Genomic DNA, 25549 nt, shown 5'->3' on the forward strand with positions numbered 1-25549 from the left:
AGGAATAACCCGGGAAAGGGGTGGAGAGAAGGCGGCCCCGGCGCCCCGGCCCCCGGCAGGTCGGCGGCCAATCCGCTGGGGGAAGGGGTGGAGAGTCGGCGGCTGCGGCGGAGAGAGGCCGAGGGGGGTGGGGAGTCGGCCCGGCTCGCGCCGCCCTGGCCCCGCCCCCGGCCCGCGCTGCCGCCCGCGCCGCGCGCCGCCGCTGTCAATCAAGGGCGAGTCAGCCGGGCTCGGGCGGAGAGAGGAGCTGCTACGCCACAGCCCAGCGGCGGCCATTCGCGGAAAAAGAGGCAGAGCCTGTGCCAGCTACAGCCTCCTCCGAGCCACCGCGGGCGGGCGGGACCGGCCTCTCCTCCCGCCTCGCCCCCACCCCCACCCCCACCCATCTCTATCCCAGTGTCTCCGTCTAAGGGTTTGTCCTGTTAATGCGGGATGAGCGGTACGTATTCTCCACCCCCCTCGGTCTCCTTCACCGCCTCCCTCCTCCCTCCCTCCCCAGACCCTGCTCCGTTCTCCCCCTCCCCCGGGGCCGCTGAGATGCTTTAAGGGGAGGAGGAAGGGAGGGAGGGAGTCAGGGGGAGGGAAGGAGGGCTGTGTTTTGTCTTAATGTCTGAGCGAGAACAACCTCCTTCTGGGTGTTGCTCTGGAGCCGATGGGTCGGGTTTCAAACCACGTTTTGTGATATCCCCCTCCTCCCTTCCCTCCTTCTCCCCCACCCCCTGCCGGTGTGCACGGATCGCGGGTTTATGGAGATTAATGTTCGGGGGGGGGAGGGGGAAAAGGAGAGAGGGAAGATGAATAATAATAATCCAGTAACCTGTTGTGTGTCTATGTGTGTGGGGGGGTTGTTGCAGATCAGAAGAAGGAGGAGGAGGAGGAGGCGGCGGCGGCGGCAGCGATGGCTACAGAAGGAGGGAAAACCTCTGAGCCAGAGAATAACAATAAAAAAACCAAAACCTCAGGCTCCCAGGTAAAAATAAACATTAACAAATTCATCATAAAACATTAGGGGACAGAGGGAGTTATGTCCTTTAAATGCCCAGAAGTAAAGAAGAGGGGGGGAAAATGTTTCTCCACTCAAAGCATCTTTCTGAGAGTGAGGAACTTGTAAATTCACGAAGATTTTACATATTTGAGGGTATAACTTTGTTTCCTATTACACAAGAAACTCAAGATTGTAAGAAAACTATTTTCCCAAGGGCATTTTGAGTTGAGAATAACACTAAGTTTGGTAGAAATTTTCTTTTATTTAAACTTCATATTACAATGACTGCTTTCTTATTCATATAGCTCTTACCTTTTTGTTCATATTTCTTTTTTATTTCTTCCACTTCCTGAATAAGTTCTGATATGTAGAGCTGTCAAAATAAATAACCCCCTCCCAACTACTGGCCTCCACTAAATCCACCCACTTTTTCCTCCCCTTTCCTTTACCATCTCATTTTGGGTAGGACTCTCAGCCCTCTCCTCTGGCTTTACTGGCAGCTACTTGCAGCAAAATAGGGACTCCTGGTGAAAATCAAGCAACTGGACAACAACAAATTATTATAGATCCAAGCCAAGGATTGGTGCAGCTTCAAAATCAGCCACAACAGCTAGAACTGGTAACAACACAACTTGCTGGAAGCGCTTGGCAACTTGTTGCCTCCACTCCTCCTGCTTCAAAAGAAAATAACGTTTCTCAGCCAGCTTCTAGTTCATCTAGTTCTTCCAGCAGTAATAACGGGAGTGCATCTCCTACAAAAACTAAATCAGGTAATTCTTCCACCCCTGGTCAATTTCAAGTAATACAAGTACAAAATCCAAGTGGTAGTGTACAGTACCAAGTGATCCCTCAACTTCAGGCAGTAGAAGGTCAGCAAATTCAAATCAATCCAACTAGTAGTTCATCTCTACAGGATTTGCAGGGTCAAATTCAGCTAATATCCGCAGGTAATAATCAAGCTATACTCACAGCTGCTAATAGGACAGCTTCTGGGAATATTCTTGCTCAAAATCTGGCAAATCAGACAGTTCCAGTCCAAATTAGACCCGGTGTTTCCATACCACTTCAATTACAGACCCTTCCTGGTACTCAGGCTCAAGTTGTAACAACCCTACCAATCAACATTGGAGGAGTGACTTTAGCTTTGCCTGTGATAAACAACGTAACTGCTGGAGGAGGGACTGGACAAGTTGGCCAACCTGCTACGACTACTGACAGTGGGACTTCCAATGGGAATCAGTTAGCTTCCACACCCACGACCACTACTGCTTCGGCCAGTACTATGCCAGAATCTCCCTCCTCCTCCACTACCTGCACAACTACCGCGTCAACATCTCTCACAAGCAGTGACACATTAGTGAGCTCTGCAGATACGGGCCAGTATGCAAGCACATCAGCCAGTAGTTCTGAACGCACCATTGAAGAATCTCAAACACCTGCTGCTACTGAGTCTGAAGCCCAAAGCTCCAGTCAACTTCAGTCTAACGGAATACAGAATACACAGGATCAGTCGAATTCTCTTCAGCAAGTGCAGATTGTAGGCCAGCCTATTTTACAACAGATTCAGATCCAACAGCCTCAGCAACAGATCATTCAGGCCATTCCACCACAGTCCTTTCAACTCCAGTCAGGGCAGACTATTCAGACCATCCAGCAGCAGCCTTTGCAGAATGTTCAACTTCAAGCAGTAAATCCGACTCAGGTGCTTATCAGGGCTCCAACTTTAACACCTTCAGGGCAAATCAGCTGGCAAACTGTACAGGTTCAAAATATTCAGAGTCTTTCAAATTTGCAAGTTCAGAATGCTGGGTTATCTCAACAATTAACCATCACCCCAGTGTCTTCAAGTGGTGGCACAACTCTTGCTCAGATTGCTCCTGTGGCTGTTGCTGGTGCCCCAATAACTTTGAATACTGCCCAGCTTGCATCAGTGCCTAACCTTCAGACAGTGAGCGTTGCCAACCTGGGTGCTGCAGGCGTTCAAGTGCAGGGAGTTCCAGTTACAATCACTAGTGTTGCAGGTAAGTTACATCTTTTTAAGTACTCTTTAAACAGTTTCTAGTAGTGCTTATTGTTTTTTTTTGCTAGATCTTAGATTTGCTATTAATCTCTGAAGTAGATAATCAGAAGGAATCAACACCAAACAGGAATATTACACCAGTGATTATAACTTAAAATCAGTGTGACCTGTTCAGTTTGGAAGGTTGTAGTATTAAATTTTATGTATTAAATTTGTCAAATAGTTTTAAAAATTCTCCCATAGAACAAAATTTTCCGATTAGAAGCAAAATTTTGGGGCCTGGAGAGATAGCTCAATGGAATAAGTGCTTGCCTGGCAAGCTCAAGGTCCTGAGTTCAATCCCTGGTACCACCAAAAAAAAAAAAAAAAAAAAGAAAGAAAAGAAAATTGTCTGCTGTAAGTTAATAATCATATTTGAGCACACTTGAATTTAAGAAAAACACTAATCCAAGTGATTATAACTTCTTGTGGGAAAAGTTTATATTGACATATACTTGTCTTGAAGTTCTTTAATTTTTCCATATAATAGGCTCTTTTTTGTAATTAGATGATCTTCCCTAGTTTAATCATCCTGTTGTCCTTGCTTTCGTGGTTTGTCATACTGCATTTTAAAAGCTAGATAATTTGGGCTAAGATGAAATTTTAATTCGCGACTTGTTTCACAGACTTTGTCTACTTTTTGCTACAAGCAGTATTTGCTCAGGATTGTGAATTAATAGTCCTTCACTAAAAAACTTTTATCTGTCTTATGGTCATTATATTATTTATAAATGTTGAGTATGAGCTTGGTTGAAAGCAATTAAAAATGTAGACAGCAAAAACATCATCAATTTGAGCTAATTGTGGTAAAGTTATTTTTAAACCAATTATAGAAGCAGTTATTTGTTATTCATATAAATAGAGAGTTACAACGTAGTTGGAAAACAAGGCCTACTAACTAGTTTAATCTTTTGGTAACTAGTTTTATTGTACCTAACACCTTTTATTTTCCGGTGATTATTTTCATTGATTCTGACTTGGTAAAAACCTAGTTGTAGTTTTAGTGCCTTTGATACTTTCAGATCTTGATGAGGTATTTCTGTTTTGGTAATCTCAAATAAGTTAGTTTATTAATTTTGAATGGTTTTTCTTGAAACAAGTTGAAAAATACAGTAGTGTTCTTTTATGGTTAATGTCTAATACCTATAATTAATACCTAAAGTAGGTGTATATATGTAAAGTTGAAGCTGCCATATTGAGTCTACTGATTCAGAAGAACCTATATTGCATTTTTAACTAAATACCTACTCCCTCTAGACCAGTGCTGTTCAGTAGAACATTTTGTGATGGTGGAGATACCTTTTTTTCTATTTAGTTCACTGTTAGCCATTAGCTACATGGATGTGGCTTTTGAGTGCTTAAAATGTAGGCAGTGCAACTGAGGAACAGAATTTTAAATTTTATTTTACTTCAAGTAACTACATGTGTCTTATGGCTCTCATGTTGGCAAAATAGTAATTTATTCCTAATTTTGAGTAATGATTTTTTCTCTACACTATAATATAGTGATTCTTTCAGTTACAGTCCTTAACTTTGTTACTACTCGTTTTAAACATTAACAATAACTGGAGTATTTCCGAAAAGTATTTGGTAGATTGAGTGACAGTTTGAATTGTCTAATCAGAAGTTATTTAACATTTTCAGCATTATTATGCATTCATATTAAGCATTAGTGAATTGTGGTTAAGATAATTGAATAATGTATAATTTAAATTGGAAATAGTTCTTCTGATCTCTAATTATTAGTTACAATCCAGAGTTTTTTCTTATCTATTAGGAGGGTAAACCAAAATTGTGATTGTCCTGCTCCTAGAATCAATCACTTGAAGGATACATAATAAACACAGGTTTGAACTTATGGGCTGTAGCTTTTAGGATACAAAGTTAAATTTTCCAGGTGATTCTGAAACTTAAGTTTGAGAATCAAGGGTCTAATCAGCAACAAACTCGAGATAGATTGTGGCACTAGGTGAGTGCTGAACTAGTACTTAGGTGTCTCAGAGATTACCTTTCACCAGCGAATCAACTTTTTCATTGTTTCACAGGTATATGTTGAGGTGCATATTGAATATTGAACATTTTAAATGCATATGGTTAATTCCTGTATTTTCATTGGTATATATATATATTTTCATGGAGATATATATATATATATATATATATTTTTTTTTACTTAAAGAGTTTACATAGTTTAGGAGCTCCACTTAAGTATACAAGTAAAATTGAATTTAACAAACTTGGAATTGCTTTCTTCTGAAACTCAAAAGTTTTGAATTTTATTGATGTTGTAAAGTTAGTGTTCTAGTAGATCATCTTGATGATTAAAAAAAAAAAAAACAACTCAAAGACCAGAAACATTTATACAAGCTAATATAATTTTAGGCCTGGTTATTTATAGGTATTTGACAAGTGTCTTTTGAAATAAGGTAGAGAAAGTGATGGGAAAAGTAGCAGTTTAAAATTGATAATAATGCTATGGAATGGTAATAATGAAATGAAATTGCTCTTTTTTTAAATTGCCCTGTTTTTATTAATTTCTTTAAGCATTGTGTTTTTAAGATATTAAGGGTGAATATCAAGGGTTTTTTTCCTCCTAAGAAAGAGAGAAAACTGCCTATGTATCTTTTTGTAAATGAATATTAGAAATTCAGATCTATTCTTTCTGCCCCTATTTACTTTTAAAGTACTTCCTTCATTATTTTGTTTTCCTTCTAGGACAATAATACTGTTTAACTTACGGGAAAATAAACTTAATATTCACAATTTTTAAAAATTCAGTTCTATTTTTAATTCACGGTGACATATGTAAGTATGGATTTCAGTATATACATACATTGTGTAACGATCAGTCAGCATTATTGGCATATCTGTCCCCTCAGACATTCATCATTTGTTTGTGTTGGGAATATTCAAAATATTTGTGCTACCTATTTTGAAATAATTGTTGTCAGCCTTGGTTATTCTACTGTGGTATAGATATAATCTGTACTCTAGAATATTAGAAGTTACTCCTATCCAATGACGGTATCTCTATACTCATTGACATTCTTTCTGGACCTCCCCTCCTCCCTACTCTTCTTAGACTCTGGTAACCACTGTAGTCGCTATTCTCTTGAGGTAAGTTTTTAGATTGTACATGTAAGAACATACTCCTGACAGATTATTACGAAGTCACAGAGTATACTGGCTAGCTGAAGGAAAGGGCTAAAATTTCTCTAACATCCATCTTTAATTTACTTGTCAGTGATTAGAGGAGGTCTGGATGATATTGACAGATAAAGAAGAAAAATCATAGAAAACAAATTAAGACCATTTCTTAAAGCATGGGAGCTACATGCTTAGTTTTATGAAATATGGACCTCTGTCCTTACAATCTCTCTATTGTTTATTTATTTATTTGGTACAGGTCTCACTGTGCAGCTCAGACTCGTAGTGATCTTCCTGTCTGAGCCTCCCCATCCCTGAGATTACAGGCATGTACCACCTTGCCATTTTGATAGCTGGCACAGAGCACCCAGGGTTCCGGAGCTGGTATGGCATGCAGTATTGGGGGTCAAACCCAAGTCCTTGCGCTTGCCAGGCAGGCACTTACATCACCAAGCTATCTCCCCAGCTCCATTCTAGCATTTAGTTAGTTGGGATTGTTGTAAGAACTAAATACATGTACCTTAGTGTACTTTTTGTTTATTTATTGGGATTTTTGAATGTCACTTTAAATGACGGTAAGGTAGGATGTTAAGCACAGAGGTAAAATCCAATTGTAAGGGCTAGTGAGACAACTCAGCAGACTAAGCACCTGCTTAGGCAAGTGTAGGAACCGGGGTTTGATCCCTGGCACCGCATGCTGCACTGGCCCCACCTCCAGGCATGCTGAGCCAGCCACCCAGACTGGGCAATGTGGCATACACCTGTAATCCCAGTGCTGAGCATATTGAGACTTTGCATCAAATACATTTAAAAAAAAAAAAAAAGATAACTAATTCTACTTCTTGCTTAAGAACTTCCTTTATTTTAACTGAGTAATACGGAATTTTGGTTAAAAAGAACTATGCACGGGGCTGGTGAGATGGCTCAGTGGTCTAAAGCACCTACTTAGAACAAGCTTAGCAAAGCACAGGGACCGCGGTTCAATCCCCCAGCACCACATGGCAGCCAACCCCGCCCCCTGGTTGGCTGAGCTGCCCCCCCCCACAAAAAAATAAATAAAATTAAAAAAAAAAAGACTGAAGGGGGACAAGAAGATGAAGAAATAAAGACAAGATACAGAAGGCTGGAATCAGGTGGAGTGCTCTTTCCTGTTGGCAAAAAGACGTTGCCAATTTCTTTTGGCAGTTTGATGTCAGGTGAAACCACTCTTCCTAACTAATTTGCTTCTCATACCCTGTGTTCTCAGGGTTAGTACACCTGTTCACCTCGGGTGTTTCGTGCTCATAGGCATTCCTTGGGCACTCCATGCTCTCCGGTGTTTCCCAGGAGCTTCTGGTTCTGAGCACACATGTGAACAGTCTCCAGCTGGCCACTCTCGGCATCTTTCCCTTTGCTCTTTTGTAGTTTTAGTCGACGGATATTCAGTTGAAGTTTGAGAAGCTGTGTTTGGAGGACTTTGCTGATGATTTTCTTTCTAGTCATTATACTTTTCTGCTGAGTGTTGAAGACCAAGTTAAAGTGAGACCTTAATTAATTTAGTGTTTTGCTATCCATCAAGGTCAGTTAGTCTCAGGATTTGCCTTGGAACCATGCATAGCAGCTTTCAGTTCTGTCATTTTCATCTGTCACAATGAGTTGCAGCTATTGCTTGACTAAGATGCTTTCTGTGAAAGCTTGGGGGATTTCTCTTACATGGTGACTCCTTAGGCACACTGTATGTCATTGATTTCCTTCCTGTGTGGTCCCACAATCTCCTTGGTCAGTTTACATAACTCACCAGAATAGTGAACTGTCCCTGAAAAGGTTCCCTCATATCCTGGGTCTTCATTGACCTTGGAGGGCTAAGGCCAAAGTATTTGTTATTCTCTTAGCCCATCTATTTTTCTAACTTTTGGTCTCAAAATCTCAGTTGTTGAATATCCACAAGACAAGGTTAATGACATTACATTATAATAGGAGCAGTGAGTTTAAAGTAGTAATTTTATCTGAATATCTAATACTTTAAGATACAAAGTAGAACCATTATTTCCACTTTACCATGAGTGTTCTAGTAGGTGACTCCCTATAAAATGGTAACAGGTAACAGTTACATAATTTTACACAGAAAATTTGAAATAAAAGCCATATATAATATTTTAGCATGGCACTCAAGATGAGATTTTGTAGCATTTTGACATAGTATAACTTTTTAAATCAGTTATTTCTAGTACATGAGAAACTTGTACCTAATTTGTCCTTTAATGGGATGTCATTGAAGTATGTGACAATGTCTGGACTGCTTAATATCTAGGCATCTCAAAGTACAAGTATACATAGATAGCACATATGTCACGTGTTCTTGCTACTGTCTGGTGATCTCATGTTAGCTTGACATGAACCTTCTGTAACAAGCAGAACACAAAGGACAGGCAATTTTCTGAATCTGAGAGAAAAAAAAAATCTATCACCATAAACGGTCCTGTTTACATTTTACAAGACCTGTACATCTAGAGGCATGAATACATTTAATACTCTATAAGATGAATAATAATTGTCATAGCCATATGAAAATTTTTCTTAATTTTGTGCCAGAGTTTCTTTAAACTGGAAAACCTTATTGTTTAGAAAGCTTAATCTTTTGACAGTGATTAATGTAAACATATCAACATAATTTTTTGAGCAATTTTTTGGGGGTTGTTAGTAAATAAAGGCTGTGATAATTTTTCCCAAGCAACTCTTCCTTTATTCACCAAACAGAGCCCTGACCAATAATTTTCCAAGCCCGAAGGATTCCCATTTAGTTACCTTAACAAATTTTTGTTGACCTCTGAAGGAACTAATTTTGATATCATACTGACTACCTGAAAATCCAGATGAAAGCATGCTTTTTAAATATATGACCCAGAATATTAAAAAAAAAAATCCAAAATGCAAAAGAAAAAGCAAGAAAAAGAAAAAAGTGTTGAATCCAAATAAAAAGCTATCTGTTTACAGATAGGACATACAAATAGGACAAACAAACATGCACAGACGGTCTTACATATTGCACAAGCATGCATACACAGGAAATCTGTACAATACCAGAATACACTCAAATATATTTTTGGCCAAATTAAATTATAATAACCTTTTAAAATTTTAGAAGTTTGTAATTGTAAATAGACTAGTCACAATTTTTGTAGGTCGGATAACAGAGATCTCTTAGAATTTGGAAGTGATAAAATCTTTTATGTATAATTAGTCTATATTTTTAGAATTTGTCTAAAGAATACCAGCAATTTTTGTGTCTCTTTCCTGTAGCTTTCAGCTCAGTTGTCTTCATATACTCTGTCACCTACTCAGACCTTTGATTCCCATTTTTGGTTACCATCTGGGCACCCTGAGTCAGTTTCTTTAATTGGTCCTAGGTCAAAGTTTAGCCCCATCGTTGTCTGTTGGCTGTGGTGCAGTCTCCGAAGCATCACTGCCGCAGAACTGAGCGTCAGCTTCTTGAGAGGTGGAAGCAACTTCTTCTCTGAATCTAGGTCCATAATGTAGCCAGATGGTGTGCTCTGGTACCCAGATAGGTCATTCAGTGTTTTCTGGAAAGACACAACCATAACCTGGACCCCAGATTAATACCAGGTTGAGACCCTTCCATTGTCCAGGATTAATATCTTTCCAAAGGACCATTCCTAGTTTCTTTTCTTTTGCCTGGTTGAATTGTCTTTCTACTGCTGTAGTTCTACCCCTAAGAGCATTTTAAAAGTTGATAATATACAGTGCTAAATGAAGTCTATTATTAGGTGTGAATTTTGTAGGGAAGGATTTGTTTTGTCTTTGTAGTTGAGGAGCCAGGAAGATGGCTCAGTAGAAATAAGTGCTTGCCTGGCAAGTGCAAGGGCCTGAGTTCAATCCCCAGTTCTAAAAAAAAAAAAAATGTGTGTTGGGGGGAGACTTTTTGTAGTTGAATTTTGAGCATATGATGAGCACACTCAACAGTTGCTTGACTTTAAGGGTTATAAGGAATTTACCTCCTTGGTAAAGGAGTTGTGAAAAGTTTTATAAAATACTTGGAAAGCAGCACTCCTGGGTGCTGGGTCATTATCAATCTTAAGTGCCCATGGGCAGCCAGGGTACTACAGGCTTCCAAACACTGAGTAATGACATGTTCATCTGCTTCACTAGTATGGAAAGAAGCAAAAGTAAATCCTGAGGAGGTATACTGAAATGTTGACCCAGCATAGAGAGACAAACTCAGGAATGTGAGTGATACTCATTTGCCAGAGATGATTGGGATGTAACCTTTAGGGATTAACTCCCATTGGGAGTGAGGGAAGATATGTTATGCAGGAGGGACCTAAATAGTTTGCTGAGCCTATTTCCAGGTTAAAAGTAACTTTGTTCAAGTTAGAAGTGTTTTTCATGGAAGGTGGCATGTGAGGCAAAAACTTGCATGACAGTATCTGAGGTATTAACAGTGACAGTAGCCAAAGATCTATTGTATCATTTCTCTCAGTGAAAGGCCCCCTGCAGATGGGAATGGGAGTGGAAAGTTGGAGAGTGGGAAACAAATGAAAAAGATTCTTCTGGCCAGCATGTTTAGTGGCAGCTCCAGTGTGGCACACCACAGGTCAAACACAAGCACTGTCTGAAAAGGGATTATTTGGAGTGCATGAATAATCTTGCAAGGCCCATATAACAATATAATTTAGTCTTTTGTGTAAAAGAAAAACCATATCCCGTATTCAGACACATGGGGTTCCTGCTTGCTGGTCCACCTCTAGCTATAGCTCCTGTACCCCCCACTCCAGCCTCGGGGTTGCAGGACAGTTCTCCTGGCAGAGACGGGGCTCCCTGGCCTGAGGGGAGGATTGCTACCCCTTGGCCTTGCTATGTTTTTTGCTCAGTGGCAGCGGTAGGGGTTACTGTCTGCATCACCACCGGGGATGGTTTCTATCTCCGCATTGACTTCACTGGTCCTCCCCTCTCCAAGGGTCACCATAGTTATTGCTTCTCCAACTACAGCTCACACCCCCCTCCCCCCACCCTCTCCCACCCCCGGTTTTTCTTTTCTATAGTTTAGGCTGCTGGGGCCCTCCTGGCCTTGAGGTGAGTGTGGTCAAGTCACAGGCAAGCCCTCAGGAGTTCCTGCCACAGCATGCAGGAGATGGGGCTGGTCAGACTTTTACCCCTTTCATCTCCTTGAGGAGCAGTGAGCCTGTGGCCAAGGATCCTCTTTGTATTGGGGCTGATGGTAGCCCCAGGCAGCTTAACCCTGTGATGCAACAGAATTTCAACTGATATGGCAGGAGTAGCCACTTCTGGCTTAAGGTTATTGATTTTACCTTGGGTGACTATGAAATGGAAGTCACAGGGGAACATTCTTGTAGTGGGGGAAGATTTTCTTTGCCCCTGTACCCCACCTTCTCTATCTGATTTAGCAAAGTTAGAGGGCTTAAGCTTGAGGGTGGGGGGAGATAGAGATGGGGTTGTTGCTCCACCATATTTTTTCTGCTCAGGGCTTAATTTTAAAATACTGCTCCAGGCCAAATCCTCTGTGGTCATTCAACAGGCATGACCTTCAAGACACTTGTCTGATCAAGCTCCACAAAGAAAAAATAGACACAGGAATCAATAATGCGACAAACATTTCCATGTACATCTATGGTTCTTGAGATCCTGTTTGTCCCATTTTTACAATTCATACAGGCTCAATGTTGATATTCATGAGTCAATATTGAGGATATCAGTATACTTCTAGACTCAGTATTGGTGGTATTGATGTACCTCTCTCGCTTTTGTGTGCACATTAGAAGTGTCCTTCCAATGATGCATTTCCTCATGCCTTGTGTCCCTGTTTGGGTACTGAATTGGCAAAGCCAGCACAGCTCTCCAACTTCCAAGGGTGAGGACTGTGAAGGGTGGCAAAAAGGTGAAGAAATGAAGGCAAGATATGGAAGGCTAGAATCAGGTGGAGCTCTCTTCTTCTGGCAAAAAGATCTGCTCAGTGACTGCAGTGTGTTTGTATATGCAGCAGTTTACTGTCTGGTGAAACCACTGTACCTAACAAATAACTCACTTCTCACGCCTGGTGTTCTTAGGGCTGGAACACCTGTTCACCTAGGGTGTGCCGCTCAGCTCCACATGTGTGAACAGTCTCCAGCTCAGGCACTCCAGACAGCCCTGAATTCATTTTTCATCACTGCAAAAACTCAACCAGTTAAACCAACTAACCGACTAACCCAAGACTCTTTTTACAGTGTCTTTCAGTTGCCAGGGAGTCCTAAATAAAGTAAATTTTAGGCGTTAAATTTCCTTACTTATAAGATTTTAGAGTTTACAGGGATTCTTAGTACCTGTAGCTTCAAGTGGTCAACAGTTTGGCTTTTTTTGGGCTGTAATTATCACATATAGAAACATTACACAATAGGCCTTTTACTTAATAGATTTTTCAGGGAGGGACCAATTTAGTGGAAATTAACATTTTTTTCTGCTAGCTTTCTCACAAAGGAAATTCAGAATTGGTGAGGTGTTGGTGACCCTTCAAGAACTTGAACCTCTGGGCTAGGGAGACGGTTCAGTAGAATAAGCACTTTCCTGGCAAGTGCAAGGGCCTGAGTTCAATTCCTGGTTCCACAAAAAAAAAAAAAAGCTTGAATCTCTTATGGAATTCCTCTACTTCTCTAGAGAATTAAATTATGAAAACTGGAGATGTTCTCTAAAACTAGGACTAGGAGAGACAGTTCTTCGTTACTGGTAAAAATGAAAAGCGAACATAATTGAAATTTATATTTAATTTAAAAATCTTAATATTTACTCAACCTTTTTTACCTTTTCTTCTATAAAATTTATTTAAAGTTCAAAATTGTGGTTTTCCTTTGCCATATTCTATATTGTGTTTATTTGGATTTTCCTAGTAGGCATCTTAAATTTATCTCTTTATATATGTATATCATACATGGTTGTTTCTAAACTTAGACATCTTTCTATAACTTTTAGTTAATCTAGTATAGGTTGGAATGAATTGCGAAGTACTTTATCTTGTACCCTATACAAATAGTCCACTTCTAAATTACCAACTTTTTTTTTAAAGGACTGATTTTGTGAGGATTTCAGGATGAGAAAGAAGCAACGTAAGAAAATTTTAATCATTTGCTAACAAATTCTAAATTAGTGCATATATGTAGACTACTATTTAAGGAGTATTTGAGTAGGTATGAAAGGTTGAAGGCTGAGCATAGTACCCTCATCTGTGATCCTAGCTCCTGGAAGGCTGAGGCAAGAGAACTGAAAATTGGAGGTCAACCTAAGTAATTTAGAGGGACCATGTCTCAAAAAAGGAAAAAAATAAATAAAAGATAAAAAAAAAAAAAAATAGGACAGGGGATTTAGTTCAGTGGCTAAACTGAACTATAGTATTTGCTTACAATATGTAGGACCCTGGCTTTAATCCTCAATAATTAAAAAAAGTAATAAAACTTAGAATTGTAAAAGTGGGTTGAAGAGAAAGTAGAAAAAGAATCATGGTCAGGAAAGAACATAAGGGTGTTATGTGTAGATCTCATAGCATAGAAGCAGATTTACAAAAAGAAACCATTTTGGTTGAGAAGGTATGACCTTTTGGTATGTTTCCAGAGTCTATTTGTAAAGGCATTTTATTGTATAGTTTTAAGTGAAAGCAGAAATATGGGTCAGTTTTTCCATTGCTCTATTAAGTCCTTGGAGATGACACATTAAAGATTGAAAGTAAAGAGGGGAACTTGTCTGATAACATAGACATGTGATGTGATTTTCCTGTGATTTGGGGTACTAACCTTATGTATATCATTTTACTATCCTTGAAAGAGCAAATACTCAAAGGAAACAGATTGCTTATGTATCTATATAGTGAGATAAAGAGTTAATGAAATAGTAGTTACTAAGGTAACTTAAAATAATTGAGCCTCTTGTTCCACCCTCATTCTTTCCTGTAATTCAGAAATGAAGAACCTGAAGCCCAGAAAAGTTGATTTTCGTGTATTTTATGGCAAAGTGAGGGCCAAAAATAATTGACTTCAACTCTAGTTGTCTTTGTAGTGTATTTCTGTGCTTGTTATCCAAATCTTTTGCTAGCAAGGGAGAAAGTGTAGCTGAAGTTTCGGAGTCAAAGAGAAGCTACTGGAGTTTATCTCCTCACACAGTGGATGTCCCTTGTCTTTCCTGGAATAGTTAGCCTTTGTATATATTTTTAAATATATATTTTTTATCTTTATTTATTTGGTACAGGGTCACACAGCTTGGACTTGCAGTGATCCTTCTGTCTCAGCCTTCCAGTGCTGGGATTACAGGTGTGTACCACCATATCCGGTTTTGGTGGCTGGCACAGTGCATCTAGCATTCTGGGGCCAGTGTAGCATGTGGTACCAGGGATTGAACCCAGGTACTTGCTTGCCAGGCAGGTGCTTAGACTGCCAAGCTATGTCCCCAGCCCACGCCTTTGTATATTAAACACAATATTAGTGGGGAAAAAAAAGCAAAAACAATTCTGTAGGTCTCTCAGTTACTGAATTTAATGGTAGACCTTAAGTGGTATTTTTCTCTTTGTCTCTTAAGCATAGTCATAACCAAAGTTTACTAAAAATATTAGTAAAGTCTGTATGTAGGTAAAGAAATGCTGTGGCAGTAGAGATGGATCTTTTCCCAAACTGGAAGCAGAAATGGATTTTTTTAAAAGTGTAGCCATGGAGAAAAGAAATAAACATTTATTGTATACTGGGCTGGTGCTTATATTATGTAATTAAATTCCAATATTTTTGTGAGGTAGGTAAGGTGTCTTTTTTATAGATAATCTTACTGAGCTTTAATTTCTTTAAGAAAATCTGCATGCCAATGAATAGCCATGATTTAAAGTCATCTCTGACTCCAGTGCCACTATTGTTTGTGTTGCATAAGAAGCTACAAGGGTATGTCCACAGATACAGGCTATTTTTTATGCTTTTGTGTCTGATACAAATACTTAAATCCTAAAAAGTGTAAGTGACTTGGAAACCAAAGTATTGATTATGCAGTTACGGTTTCTTCTGGCTCTGACAGTTGTCACTGTTAGAGTGGCATTGACAGAGTTACAACCAGAAAGGCAATTAAAACTAATGTGGATGTATGGAGACGCCCATATTAAGCTTATGTTTTAAAATATTGTATTGGGAAAACAAAAAGGACATAAAATTAAGAATGAAAGAGGGTGGGAATACGTAGCTCAACAGTAGAATATTTGCCTAGCATGCTTAAATTAAAGTTCTAGGTTTGATTTCCCCAGCCCCCAAAAAATACACTAACCAGCCAAAAAGGTTTAGCTCTAGGTAGTGGTTTATACCTGTAATCCAACACTGGGATTGTTCGTGCTGTGTAAGAAGCTGCCTCACTGAAGCAGGAGGATTACAAGTCCAACCCCGAACTGGGAAATTCAGGGGAAGTCTAGGGGATGTAGCTCAATCTATAAGCCCTAGGTTCAGTCTCCAGTATTGCTAAATGATAAAGGAAAACAAAAAGAATTAAACATTTTTCAGAATAATGTCAATGAAACAAATTCATGATCTCAGATTTTAAAAAATAATTTAAACAGTATATAAGACTTTAAATCAAAGCAAAAGACACACTGAAACATTGCATAATATGAACAGAAGACAGAGAAGCAGTTTCTCTGCTGTTTTTGTTACTGGCAAGGAAAATGTAGTTCCAGCTGAAATGCTTATTGCTATTACCCAGTGTGAAATACTTGTTCAAGGTGAGTGAAGAGATAAAGCCCATTTGAGTTTTGGGTTTGTTTGTTGTTTTGTTTTTGTGGTTTTGTTTTTTAAGTTAGGATTATACTGATATTTGCTATTCCGGGGTCAGAAAGAAATAGCTTTAAAATTAAGCAGTGTGAGAAAAAAATACCAGAAAATTGAGTGTGAATAAACACCTCAATGTTTCAAAACTTCCTAAACTTTAGACAAATGAACTTGATAAATGTTTTTAACAGTCTTTAAATGACTTATCAAGTAGTTGGCCCCTGTACATTTAAAAACCAATTATAGGAGTTTTGCAGGAGGCTTGCCCAGAACCTAGATTCCTATCTTTAAGGTTTCCCAATGAGTATACCAGAAAAGTGGTATCAGCACCATGTATCTTAGTTTCAGTATTTCTAGTCATGACTTTTAAAAGGTTGTACAATTACGTGAAAATTGTTAATTGTCCACCTTACTAGTGGTCTCTGATATTTTGGTGTGGGATTCTGGCATTGAGACAGTCCTATGTAACATTTTTTTATACTAGGCTGAAAGATAGTCTTATTTACTGAATTTAAAAATGATTCAAAACTAAGAGATGGTGCTAATGTAACAGTAGACAGTACTGATATTCAGAGTGTTTTTGTTTTTGTTTTTGTTTTTTTTATTTTCTGGAACCGGGTATTAAACTCAGGCCCTTGTGTTTGCCAGGGAAGCGCTTATTCCATCGAGCCATCTCCCTGGCCCCAGAGTGTTCTTAATGAACTGAAATACTGGAGAGATAGCTAACTGATAAGAGCAGGCAGAATTATATACCTATAGGATGACAGCTCTAACTTGGCAGTAGGAATCGTGAAAATGATTGTGAGTGAGAGTAAAGCATTCTCCGAATTTTTGTGCCTGTTTGTATCACTTTTGCAGTATTGTCTAAAGTACTGGGAAGCACATTTTAATTTCGATGTTGACAAACTAGCAGGCATATCAAAAAGGATTCCTGGGATAAGGATTTAAGAAAATGTTTTGTGATAGCACTCATTTGAGAGTAGTTATATCAGTTATCAGTCTCTTTCCACCCAACAAACCCAGGCCCTGACTGAGCATGCGAGGCAAGCACTGTCACTGAGCTAAATTGCCCAAGCTGGCCTCCAACTTGCTATCTTCCTGCCTCAGCCTCATGAATAATTGAGATTACAGGCATGAACGACCATACCTGACCAAGTGGGGATTTTTATTGTTACATAAAAAGAAAAGACAGCATTGACAGCTGTCTTCAGGTGTATGAAAGGCTGTTTTGTTGTTATTTGTTTTAAATTGTTCTGTTTTGTTTGAACCTGGAAAAACTATGTATGAACACTAGCGCTACACAGTAATGTTGTGGTTATTTGAGCGTCTATTAGAACTGTACACCATAGAAGAATTTATTGTATTATATAGAAAACTTGATGAATTGAACTGTAAGGGGCTGGTGAATGGCTCAGTGGTCTGAAGTACCTACTTAGAACAAGCTTAGCGAAGCACAGGGACCTCAGTTCAATCCTCCAGCACCACATGCCAGCCAGCCCCGCCCCCTGGTGTAAGCTGTCTTTTAATTCTAAAAGTTAGCATTATTTGAATATTCAAATATATGGGTCTATACTGGATATTGCTTTCCAGCATATGATTTCAGTGCTCTGTAAGTCTTTCGTAGAATTTCATAATTGAGTAAGTAGGGCTGGGGGCAGGGTTGAGGTAACATTTACCATTTTTCTTATAATGAATATGAGTTCTATGATGCATTGTATATAATGCTTTATAAATCGGTGTATTTCTGTTATCTGTTGTTTGTAGATAATGGCCTGTTTGTGTTTTAGCTTGGTAAAAACAGACATTAGTATTTCAAATACACATTTCAGCGCCCAACACTGAATTTGCAGTTTTATCTTACTACCTCTGATGTTTCTGACACTTTCACTTGAGTATGAACAATGTGATTAGATTATCTTGAATGGGATTAAGGGAATAATTGGAAAATCTAAGATCTTGAGACCAAACTCTGGGAAGCACAACTTTAAATTTGTCAATGAACTCCGTGGAATATGCAAATCCAAAATGTCCAGTGTATCTAGCACAAAAGTGTTTTAAACAAAGTATTTGAGACCTAAGAATCTTTCGAATAGCAAAAGTAGTAACTGAAATGTATGAAGAATTTTTTCTTTCTTAGGGATAGTAATAACATTAGGGAGAAAATACCTGTTCTTAATTGATCCAGAAGTATGGTGCATGGGGTATATTTATTTTTTGTTGTACGCACTGGTACTGAGAGGTTTTAGAGAACACAAGGCTAGGAATTAAAATTTGTATTTTTTTTGAGTAGTGTCCACAATTGCCAAATTCATTCATTCATTCTTTCTTTTTTTGTATTTTAGGAAAGGGTCTACAGGGTGTTCAGGGTCTCACTACTAGATCAGACTCATAGTGATCCGCCTATTTACAGCCTCCCGAGAGCTGGGACCACAGGTACATGCCACCATGCCCAGTCTCAATTACCAGCTCAGTGTGCCCCTGGGACAGGCCGGCAGGGCAGGCCCTGGGATCGAACTCCTGTCCCTTGCACCTACTTGTGGTCACTTTAATCTGCTGAGCTATTTGGCCGGCCCTTAGATATTTTAATTGGGTCTTCATCTTTTTTTTTTTCCAATTTGTAAAATAGTGATATTTCTTCCTTTTTCACTTTACAGAGTTGCACATATCAGATACATTTTATTTATTTTTATGTTTATTTATTTATTTTTGCGGAACTAGGGATTGAACTCAGGCCCTTGCGCTTGCCAGGGAAGTGCTTATTCCACTGAGATAATCTCTACATAGTGACATCCCTAGAAGAATGTGTAGTAATGTGAGAAAGTGATTTTAGATAGATAGCATGAATTATGTCAGAAGTAACTGAGAGTTGTGGATAAGAGGAATATCAAAGTTTTGGTGATGCTAACCAAGGATATGGGGACAGGTAAATCTGTAAGTAGAAAAGGAATAGTGTATTTCTGTGTAGTAGGAACTACTTTTCTGCTGTGTGCTCAGCCTTTGTTGGGACCTCAGAGTAAATGATGCATGTGTTGGAGAGAGAAGGCTTGTACAAAAATCCATGAAACCATCAAGAGTTTGTATGTAAGTACTAAGTTTTAAAGTCTAGAAAACAAATGTGAGGGCTTGGAGACAAGTGAGATTGGTGGATTTAGAAAATATATAGGGCTTTCTGTAGTCAGGGTAGAACTTGAAATAGGCTTCAAGTACACATTTGTGACTTTGGGAGTAGAGAGGTGAGGAGAGATGTCTCCAAGGAGCTAACTGTGGGACAAGGTTGACAGGGACCAGAGAGGGAGAAAACATAAAGCCCCACATGGAGGCTTATGAGTGATAGCTCATTCTGTGCTCCACAGAGGTATAGAAGGGTGACTGAGTAGCTCAGCTTGTGCTTGGTGTACAGTCCTCCCAGATGCAGCCAGAACAGTTGGATTTGTTGAGCTGTTCCTTAACATTTTAAGAAAAGTTTCTACAAAAATTATAATAATAAAAATTAAGTTCAAATAACCTGAATATAGTGTATCGAAGGAATGCAAATGGTATTTATTAGAGTTTTTCTAAGTTTATGTTTTTCTTTTTCTCGGAACCAGAGAATTGAACTCAGGACCTCATGCTTGCCAGGCAGGTGCTTATGCCGCTGAGCTATCTCCCTGGTTAGTTTTTCTAAATGAAAACATGGAAAAGTTAGAAATTAGCTCCGTGAAAATGATATTATTGGAGTAATTTAGTCATGATGTCACAATGACCTCTAGAAAGCATTTGACAGTTAAAATACGAAAACTTCTCTTTAGTACTTAGAATGTTGGTTTAAAAGAAATAGAGGTTAGATAAGAACATTAGATTTGGATTTTTTTCCTACTGTGTATCAAGCATGATAATAGGAAGTGACAAACTAAATATGAAGTGAGGTATATTTTTCACTCTCACAGGATGTGCAGTCTGTTGCCGAAGACATTATTTCTTTACTTCCAACACATACTTTTTATATTTCTTGAAGTTTAAAACTGAAATACACTTAATAATATATTTTGTAGTTTAATCAACAGATTTTTGTTATTGTTCAGGTCCTGAGAATTGCATACCAAGGCTTTTACACTGAGCTAACATGTTTGTAAAAGCCTTGTTTTTTGAGAAAGGGTCTTACTAAGTGGTCCAGGCTGCACCTTGTGGTCCTCCTGTCTTAGGTACTGCCAAGATACTGGGGTTGCAGATATATTTCTTTCTACAGTAACTTGTGTCTTAGACTCAATGGAATATGATGTCTACGTAGTTAGATTACTTTGTGGCATTAACTTCATAAAAAAATATGTGTTGTAGAAGACCATAGGAAAGAGGAGCTAGCTTTGCTTGTGATTCTGGGAATGTTTTCATGGAGCGAGTGATAACTTGACCTTGGCTTTGCCAGGTCAAAAGGGAGAAGAGTCCATTTCAGCTTTAGAATGGAGTTATAAACCTCATGTAGGTAGGGGCTGTGTCATGGGAGAAAACACAGGTAAAGAATTGATTTTATTGTAGAATGAGATCAATAGATCGATGGAATAGATTGAAGATGCATATTGAAAGGGATGAGACAGTGATTAATAAAGGGAATTTATAGCTGATTATTTCATAGATTTTGATATATAGTTATAAATGACAATTTTAGCAGTAGAGGGAGTATAGAGGAGAAACTGAAGGTACGTAAAGGTAAAAGTTGTTTCTGTCTCTTTGAAGTTATGTAAATGCCTGAATATATGGCCAGCCACAAGAGGTTTAGTATGGTTTTGTAAATAATGAGTCAAGTCACCATAGCTTTTTGTTTACAGAAGCAGAGCCGCTTTTGCACAGGAATATAGGAGCCAGATAGTGATCTATGCTGTGGTAAGTGGGTACCTGTGCCTGCTGTGTGGCTGTGGGAGGGGTAGAGAACCCTTGCTGAGATGCAGTTGAGGATGTCTTCATTAGTGAGGTGAAGGAGGAGGATGAAGAAAAATAGGTGAATGTGATGCTATAAACCATTGTGAGAATTGTTAAAAAATAGATTTCCTCAGATATATTAATCTGCATATCTATGAATTGAAACTTAAACTTTTGGTAGATATTTGTCATATGTACTATAAATTATGAAAATATGCTTCCTGAAGCAGAAAATTTGATTAAGGATTTGTGATTTTAGTTTTAAAAAGTTAAAGTATGCTGTGTTTTACTTTATGATTAAAGTAAAATTCTTTATTATTAAAGAATTATTTCTATAATTCTTTTGCCTTTTGTCCTCATAAATAAGATGTTACTACCCATATTGATTTTAATTGCAGTATAGGTAAATGGTTTTAACAAATCCTTGGTAGACTTTTATCTGTTTCATAGACCTCCACTGGACTGTATCTATAAATTAAGTCAGCAAATAGATACTCAGGATCTATATTGTACAGCTTGATGTATTCCTTATGAAGTTAAATATTATGGGAATGAACTTCCTCAGTGTTCTAATGTGGAAGGAAATCATGCACTTACCTTTCATAAATAAAACAAATGACAAAAGTCATTTAGCCCTTATGATGTATTTTGGCTGACATTTACTGCATATTTATAGTATGTCAGATTGCATATGCAGTATTTGATGTAGTAACTTATTTAATCTGTAAAACATATTATAAGGTAAGTATTATATTAATCCATTCTTTGACTTGTAAAAACTGCAGTCTCAAAAGGCAAATAGCTTGCCCAATGCTGCATAGTATAGTATAGAGTCAGAATCTAAACATTCTGGCTACAGAATACTATCCTTTAACCATTGCATCTTGCTTCTCTGTGTACTCCTTTTTTTTCTGTAGTGTTTGTGGTCATTTAGGGAATTAATTCATTGCTTACCTCATATGTCAGACAGTGTTTAAGCGCCATATTTACTTTTTGTGGTTCTTTGAGGAAGGTGATGATCGTCATCTCACTTTCTAGCACAAAAACCAAAACCTTCAGAGGTTACTTGACCAAGGACATACAGTCAGTAAGTTAGGAAGACAGGAAATAAAAGATTTTTAGAAGACTGGTCTAGTTGAATGAGTCTGTAATCTATTCTTTTGTAAGCATATTGTTTTAAGTATCTTACTGTAACTGCAGTACTGTGATATTCAGTAAGGCATGAATTCCTGTATCCTTATCTGAGTACTCTGGTCCTTGACTGTCTTGAGGGACAGGTACTCATGGCACAGGAAAATAGAATATAACAAAATTTTTATTTGATATTTGTGTTGGTTGGGAATTTGAGGCTAACAAGAACCTTTCCTTGATTAAAAATGTGATAGCACAAACTAATTTTGAATAAATTTTCAAACATTCCAAGAATATGAGTCATATAGAAATCATATTTCATTTTCATTAACATGTGTAAAATCCAAGAAAGTGTATGTCTTGTTAGGTTTATATTTTATGAGAGTATGACATACCATTTTTAAGATTCATTCTCTGAGGACATAACATTAAGAATTGATTTGAAGTAAACCCAGACTCTGAGAATTATATGTATAGAATTTGTGCTCGTTAGCCAATGCTGAATGTCATTTTTATGTAACAGATCAATTGACAGGGATGGTGCTATGAGTTTATTATTTTCTGCTGGATAAATAATAGGATATATTTAGTACTTGCCACTATATATTAGACATTGTTTTAGATGTTGAATAAAACCTGCTTGTCCTTCATTCATGGATATTATACTTTATTCTAGGTAAGTTGTGTTTTATCTCACTTTTACTTTTTTTTTGGCTTCCTTGTTTTGTGTTTTTGTCTTTTGTGATGTTGGAGATTGAACTTGAGGCTTCACGCATGCTAGTCAAGTGCACTACCACTGAGTTCCATCACCAGTCTATTATTTTTAGTGGGAGTGAATAGCAAGGTTCAGAAAATGTAAATAATTTGTTGGTGCTACAGAATTAATACATGAAGATATTGAGGGAAAAATACCAAAGTCTGTATAGCTGTAAAACTCATCCTGTTCTTTCATCATAAACCTTGAGGCTAAGGAGATCATAGTTTCCATGAATAGTTTTTGTTTTTTTTAGTGTATTTAATACAGGGTCTACAGGGTCTCATTACACAGATCAGACTCGTGGTGATTCTATTTTCAGCCTCCCAAGTGCTGAGATTACAGGGGCACACCACCACACCCAGTCTCAGTCACCATCTTAGCATGTCTCGGGGGTGAGGCCAGCACTGCATGCTGGGGCTCGAACCTCGGTCCTTGCATCTGTCTAAGCATGAGCTTTAGTCCACTGAGCTATCTGGCCAGCCCTCCCATGAACAGTTTTAAAAGTGTGTTTTCCCTCCTTCCTTTTTCCTCCCTTTCTTTCCCTCCTCTCTCTCTCCCTCCCTTCCTACATTTGTCCTTTTCTCCCTCTTCCCTCTACCTTTCTCTCTTCCTTCTTCTCTCCCTTCTTTTCCTCCTTCTCTTCCTCCCTCCTTCCTTCTCTTCCCTTCCCCGTTTCCTCAGAATTGAAGACCAGTTTATATTTTCAAAACTTGATAATCCAACATACATTCATGTATACACAAATGGAATAATTTTAGCCTCTATTCCCAAAACATTAGTTTGTGTGATACAGAATTATATAAATACACACAAATACATGTACATGAGTATGTAGGTGTGCACACGTGTAAATGTATTCATTTACTCATTGGTATATTGAGGGAAAAAACCTAAGGGGATTATAGTCTGTGCTTAATCATCACCTCCCTTAGACTCCTACCTTGCTTTACAGTTAAGGATCTCATCCCTTGAAATACTTACAGAAATGGACCACACTTCTTCACGCTCCCACTATTACCCTAAGCCTCAAAGAAAACCTGTTATTCAAAGGGATTTCAGGACTTTTTAAAGGGTCCTTTGGCAGCTATCTATAGTGGTATTGCTAAGTATGCATAATTTTCAAAATGGAAAGCAAATGTATCATTCTTTAAGCAGCCTGTGATAAGCAGAGGTAATTGACACACTTAAGAGCTCTGTGTTGTGCTGGGAACCAGGTTTTCTTTGCTGTTAAATTGTGTGGTCTTTGGAAATGGGGTATTTGAGGTTTTTTTTTTTCTTTTCTATAAATACTATGGGCGATGTGTATGTGTGTTGTCAAATGAAATGATTACTTTCATTGTGTTAAAATACTGTAATTTTAATCATAAATGCAGAGAGACAATTTTTTTTTTAATGTATTTGGTACAGGGTCTCACAAGCAGCTCAGACTCACAGTGATCCTCCTGTTTCAGCCTCCCCAGTGCTGGGATTACAGGCGTGCGCCACCACGCCCAGACTTGGTGGCTGGCTCAGTGCACATGTGGCAGGGCTGGCGTGGCATGCAGTACCAGGGATCGAACCCTGGAATAGAAACCAGATTGAGCTCAGTTTTATTTCAGTAAGCCAAGAAGAAAATTCAAGGAAAATATCATTACTAATACTGCTAAGTTTTAGTTTCTGTTTTACAGAAGATTAAACCAAGGGCCTTGCACATAGTAGGAAAGTGTTCTACCACAGAGCTATATACCCAACCTCATCTTATTTTACTTAGAGTCAGAGTTTCTCCAAGTTGTCCCATGTTGGCCTTAAACATAAGTGTCACTGGCCACTATCTCCTAAGTAGTTGGAATTATAGGCATGTAACCCTTCACCTGCCAGTACTGCTAGTTTTAAAATCAGTTTTGGAAATTAAACTGTGAATGAATATCAGTTTTTTTAATGCAAGGTTTTGTTGAGTCTAATGCTGTTCTGTCTTTTAAAGATCAGTTTCTAGGTTGCAATTTAGTAAGAATTAACAAAATTTTTTTAGAAAATGGTTCCTTTATCAGCATCCTTATAACTAGGCATGTGCCCATCTTAAGCAACAATGAAGATGGGGACCAAGGCCCCAAAGCCTTGAGCATTTAGTTTGCTATCTGTGTCTCATTTGACTACTCAGAATACTCTTGCCAGCAGGTACAGACATTGAAGATGTCTCATCAGAGACCAGCTGCTCTTTAAAGCCAAGAAGTGTGCTTACTTAGGCTTGAGCCTTCTAGCATACAAGCAGCATAGCCCTGTGACAACAAATACTGCCGCAGTAACTTTGCAGAGTGCTCTCCAGGTTAGCTCACACTAGCCTCTCTAGTAACCAGTCCCTGATCTTCAAAACATGGTCATTGCCGCCTTCTTGCTCTTTTCAGTAACCTATTTCATTACCTTTGTGCCTCATAAATTTCACTTCTACTAATCCTGCCCTACAGCAAATAGTTAAAAAATCTAGAAGTTAAAAAAGTAAGGAAGAAAAGTGGAGCTTTGTCTCTCAGAGAAGAAATTTACTCTGGAAGATGAAGGTCTTAAGAGGTTTTGTTGTCCAAGAAGTTTGATAATAACAAATAACAAATAAGAAATCTGTTACATCACATAATTACCATTTTTTGGTGAGAATACTTAATGTCTGTTCCCTAAGAGCAATTTAAAATAATTTGTCTTAAATTCATTTTGTAGGCTAACCTAAATTTATAGGTACGCTTTTTAAAAAATTTAATTACCTGATTGTTGAGAAATAAAAAGGGCTGTTTTGGAAATATGCCTTACGTGAGGTTGTGTGAGGACTTGCACACTATATT

At 38.3% G+C, this 25549-nt stretch overlaps 1 protein-coding gene across 4 annotated transcripts in view; it reads left to right on the forward strand.

Moving 5' to 3' along the window:
* The first annotated feature begins 208 nt into the window (after window positions 1-208).
* Window positions 209-25549, forward strand: part of Sp4 (Sp4 transcription factor) — a 77186-nt gene continuing 51845 nt past the window's right edge. Inside the window, exons 1-3 of one of the 4 annotated variants that reach the window (XM_004626457.3) lie at window positions 209-439; window positions 855-970; window positions 1452-3006. In XM_004626457.3, the coding sequence (XP_004626514.1) occupies window positions 433-439; window positions 855-970; window positions 1452-3006 (1678 nt within the window). In that variant the 5' untranslated portion in view covers window positions 209-432. The remainder of the gene's footprint in view (window positions 440-854; window positions 971-1451; window positions 3007-25549) is intronic. The other 3 variants (XM_023709897.1, XM_023709899.1, XM_023709898.1) reach the window with 3 other exon arrangements.

The sequence above is a fragment of the Octodon degus genome, unplaced genomic scaffold (genome assembly GCF_000260255.1).
Source record: "Octodon degus isolate 3935 unplaced genomic scaffold, OctDeg1.0 scaffold00015, whole genome shotgun sequence".
Classification (NCBI taxonomy): Eukaryota; Metazoa; Chordata; class Mammalia; order Rodentia; family Octodontidae; genus Octodon; species Octodon degus.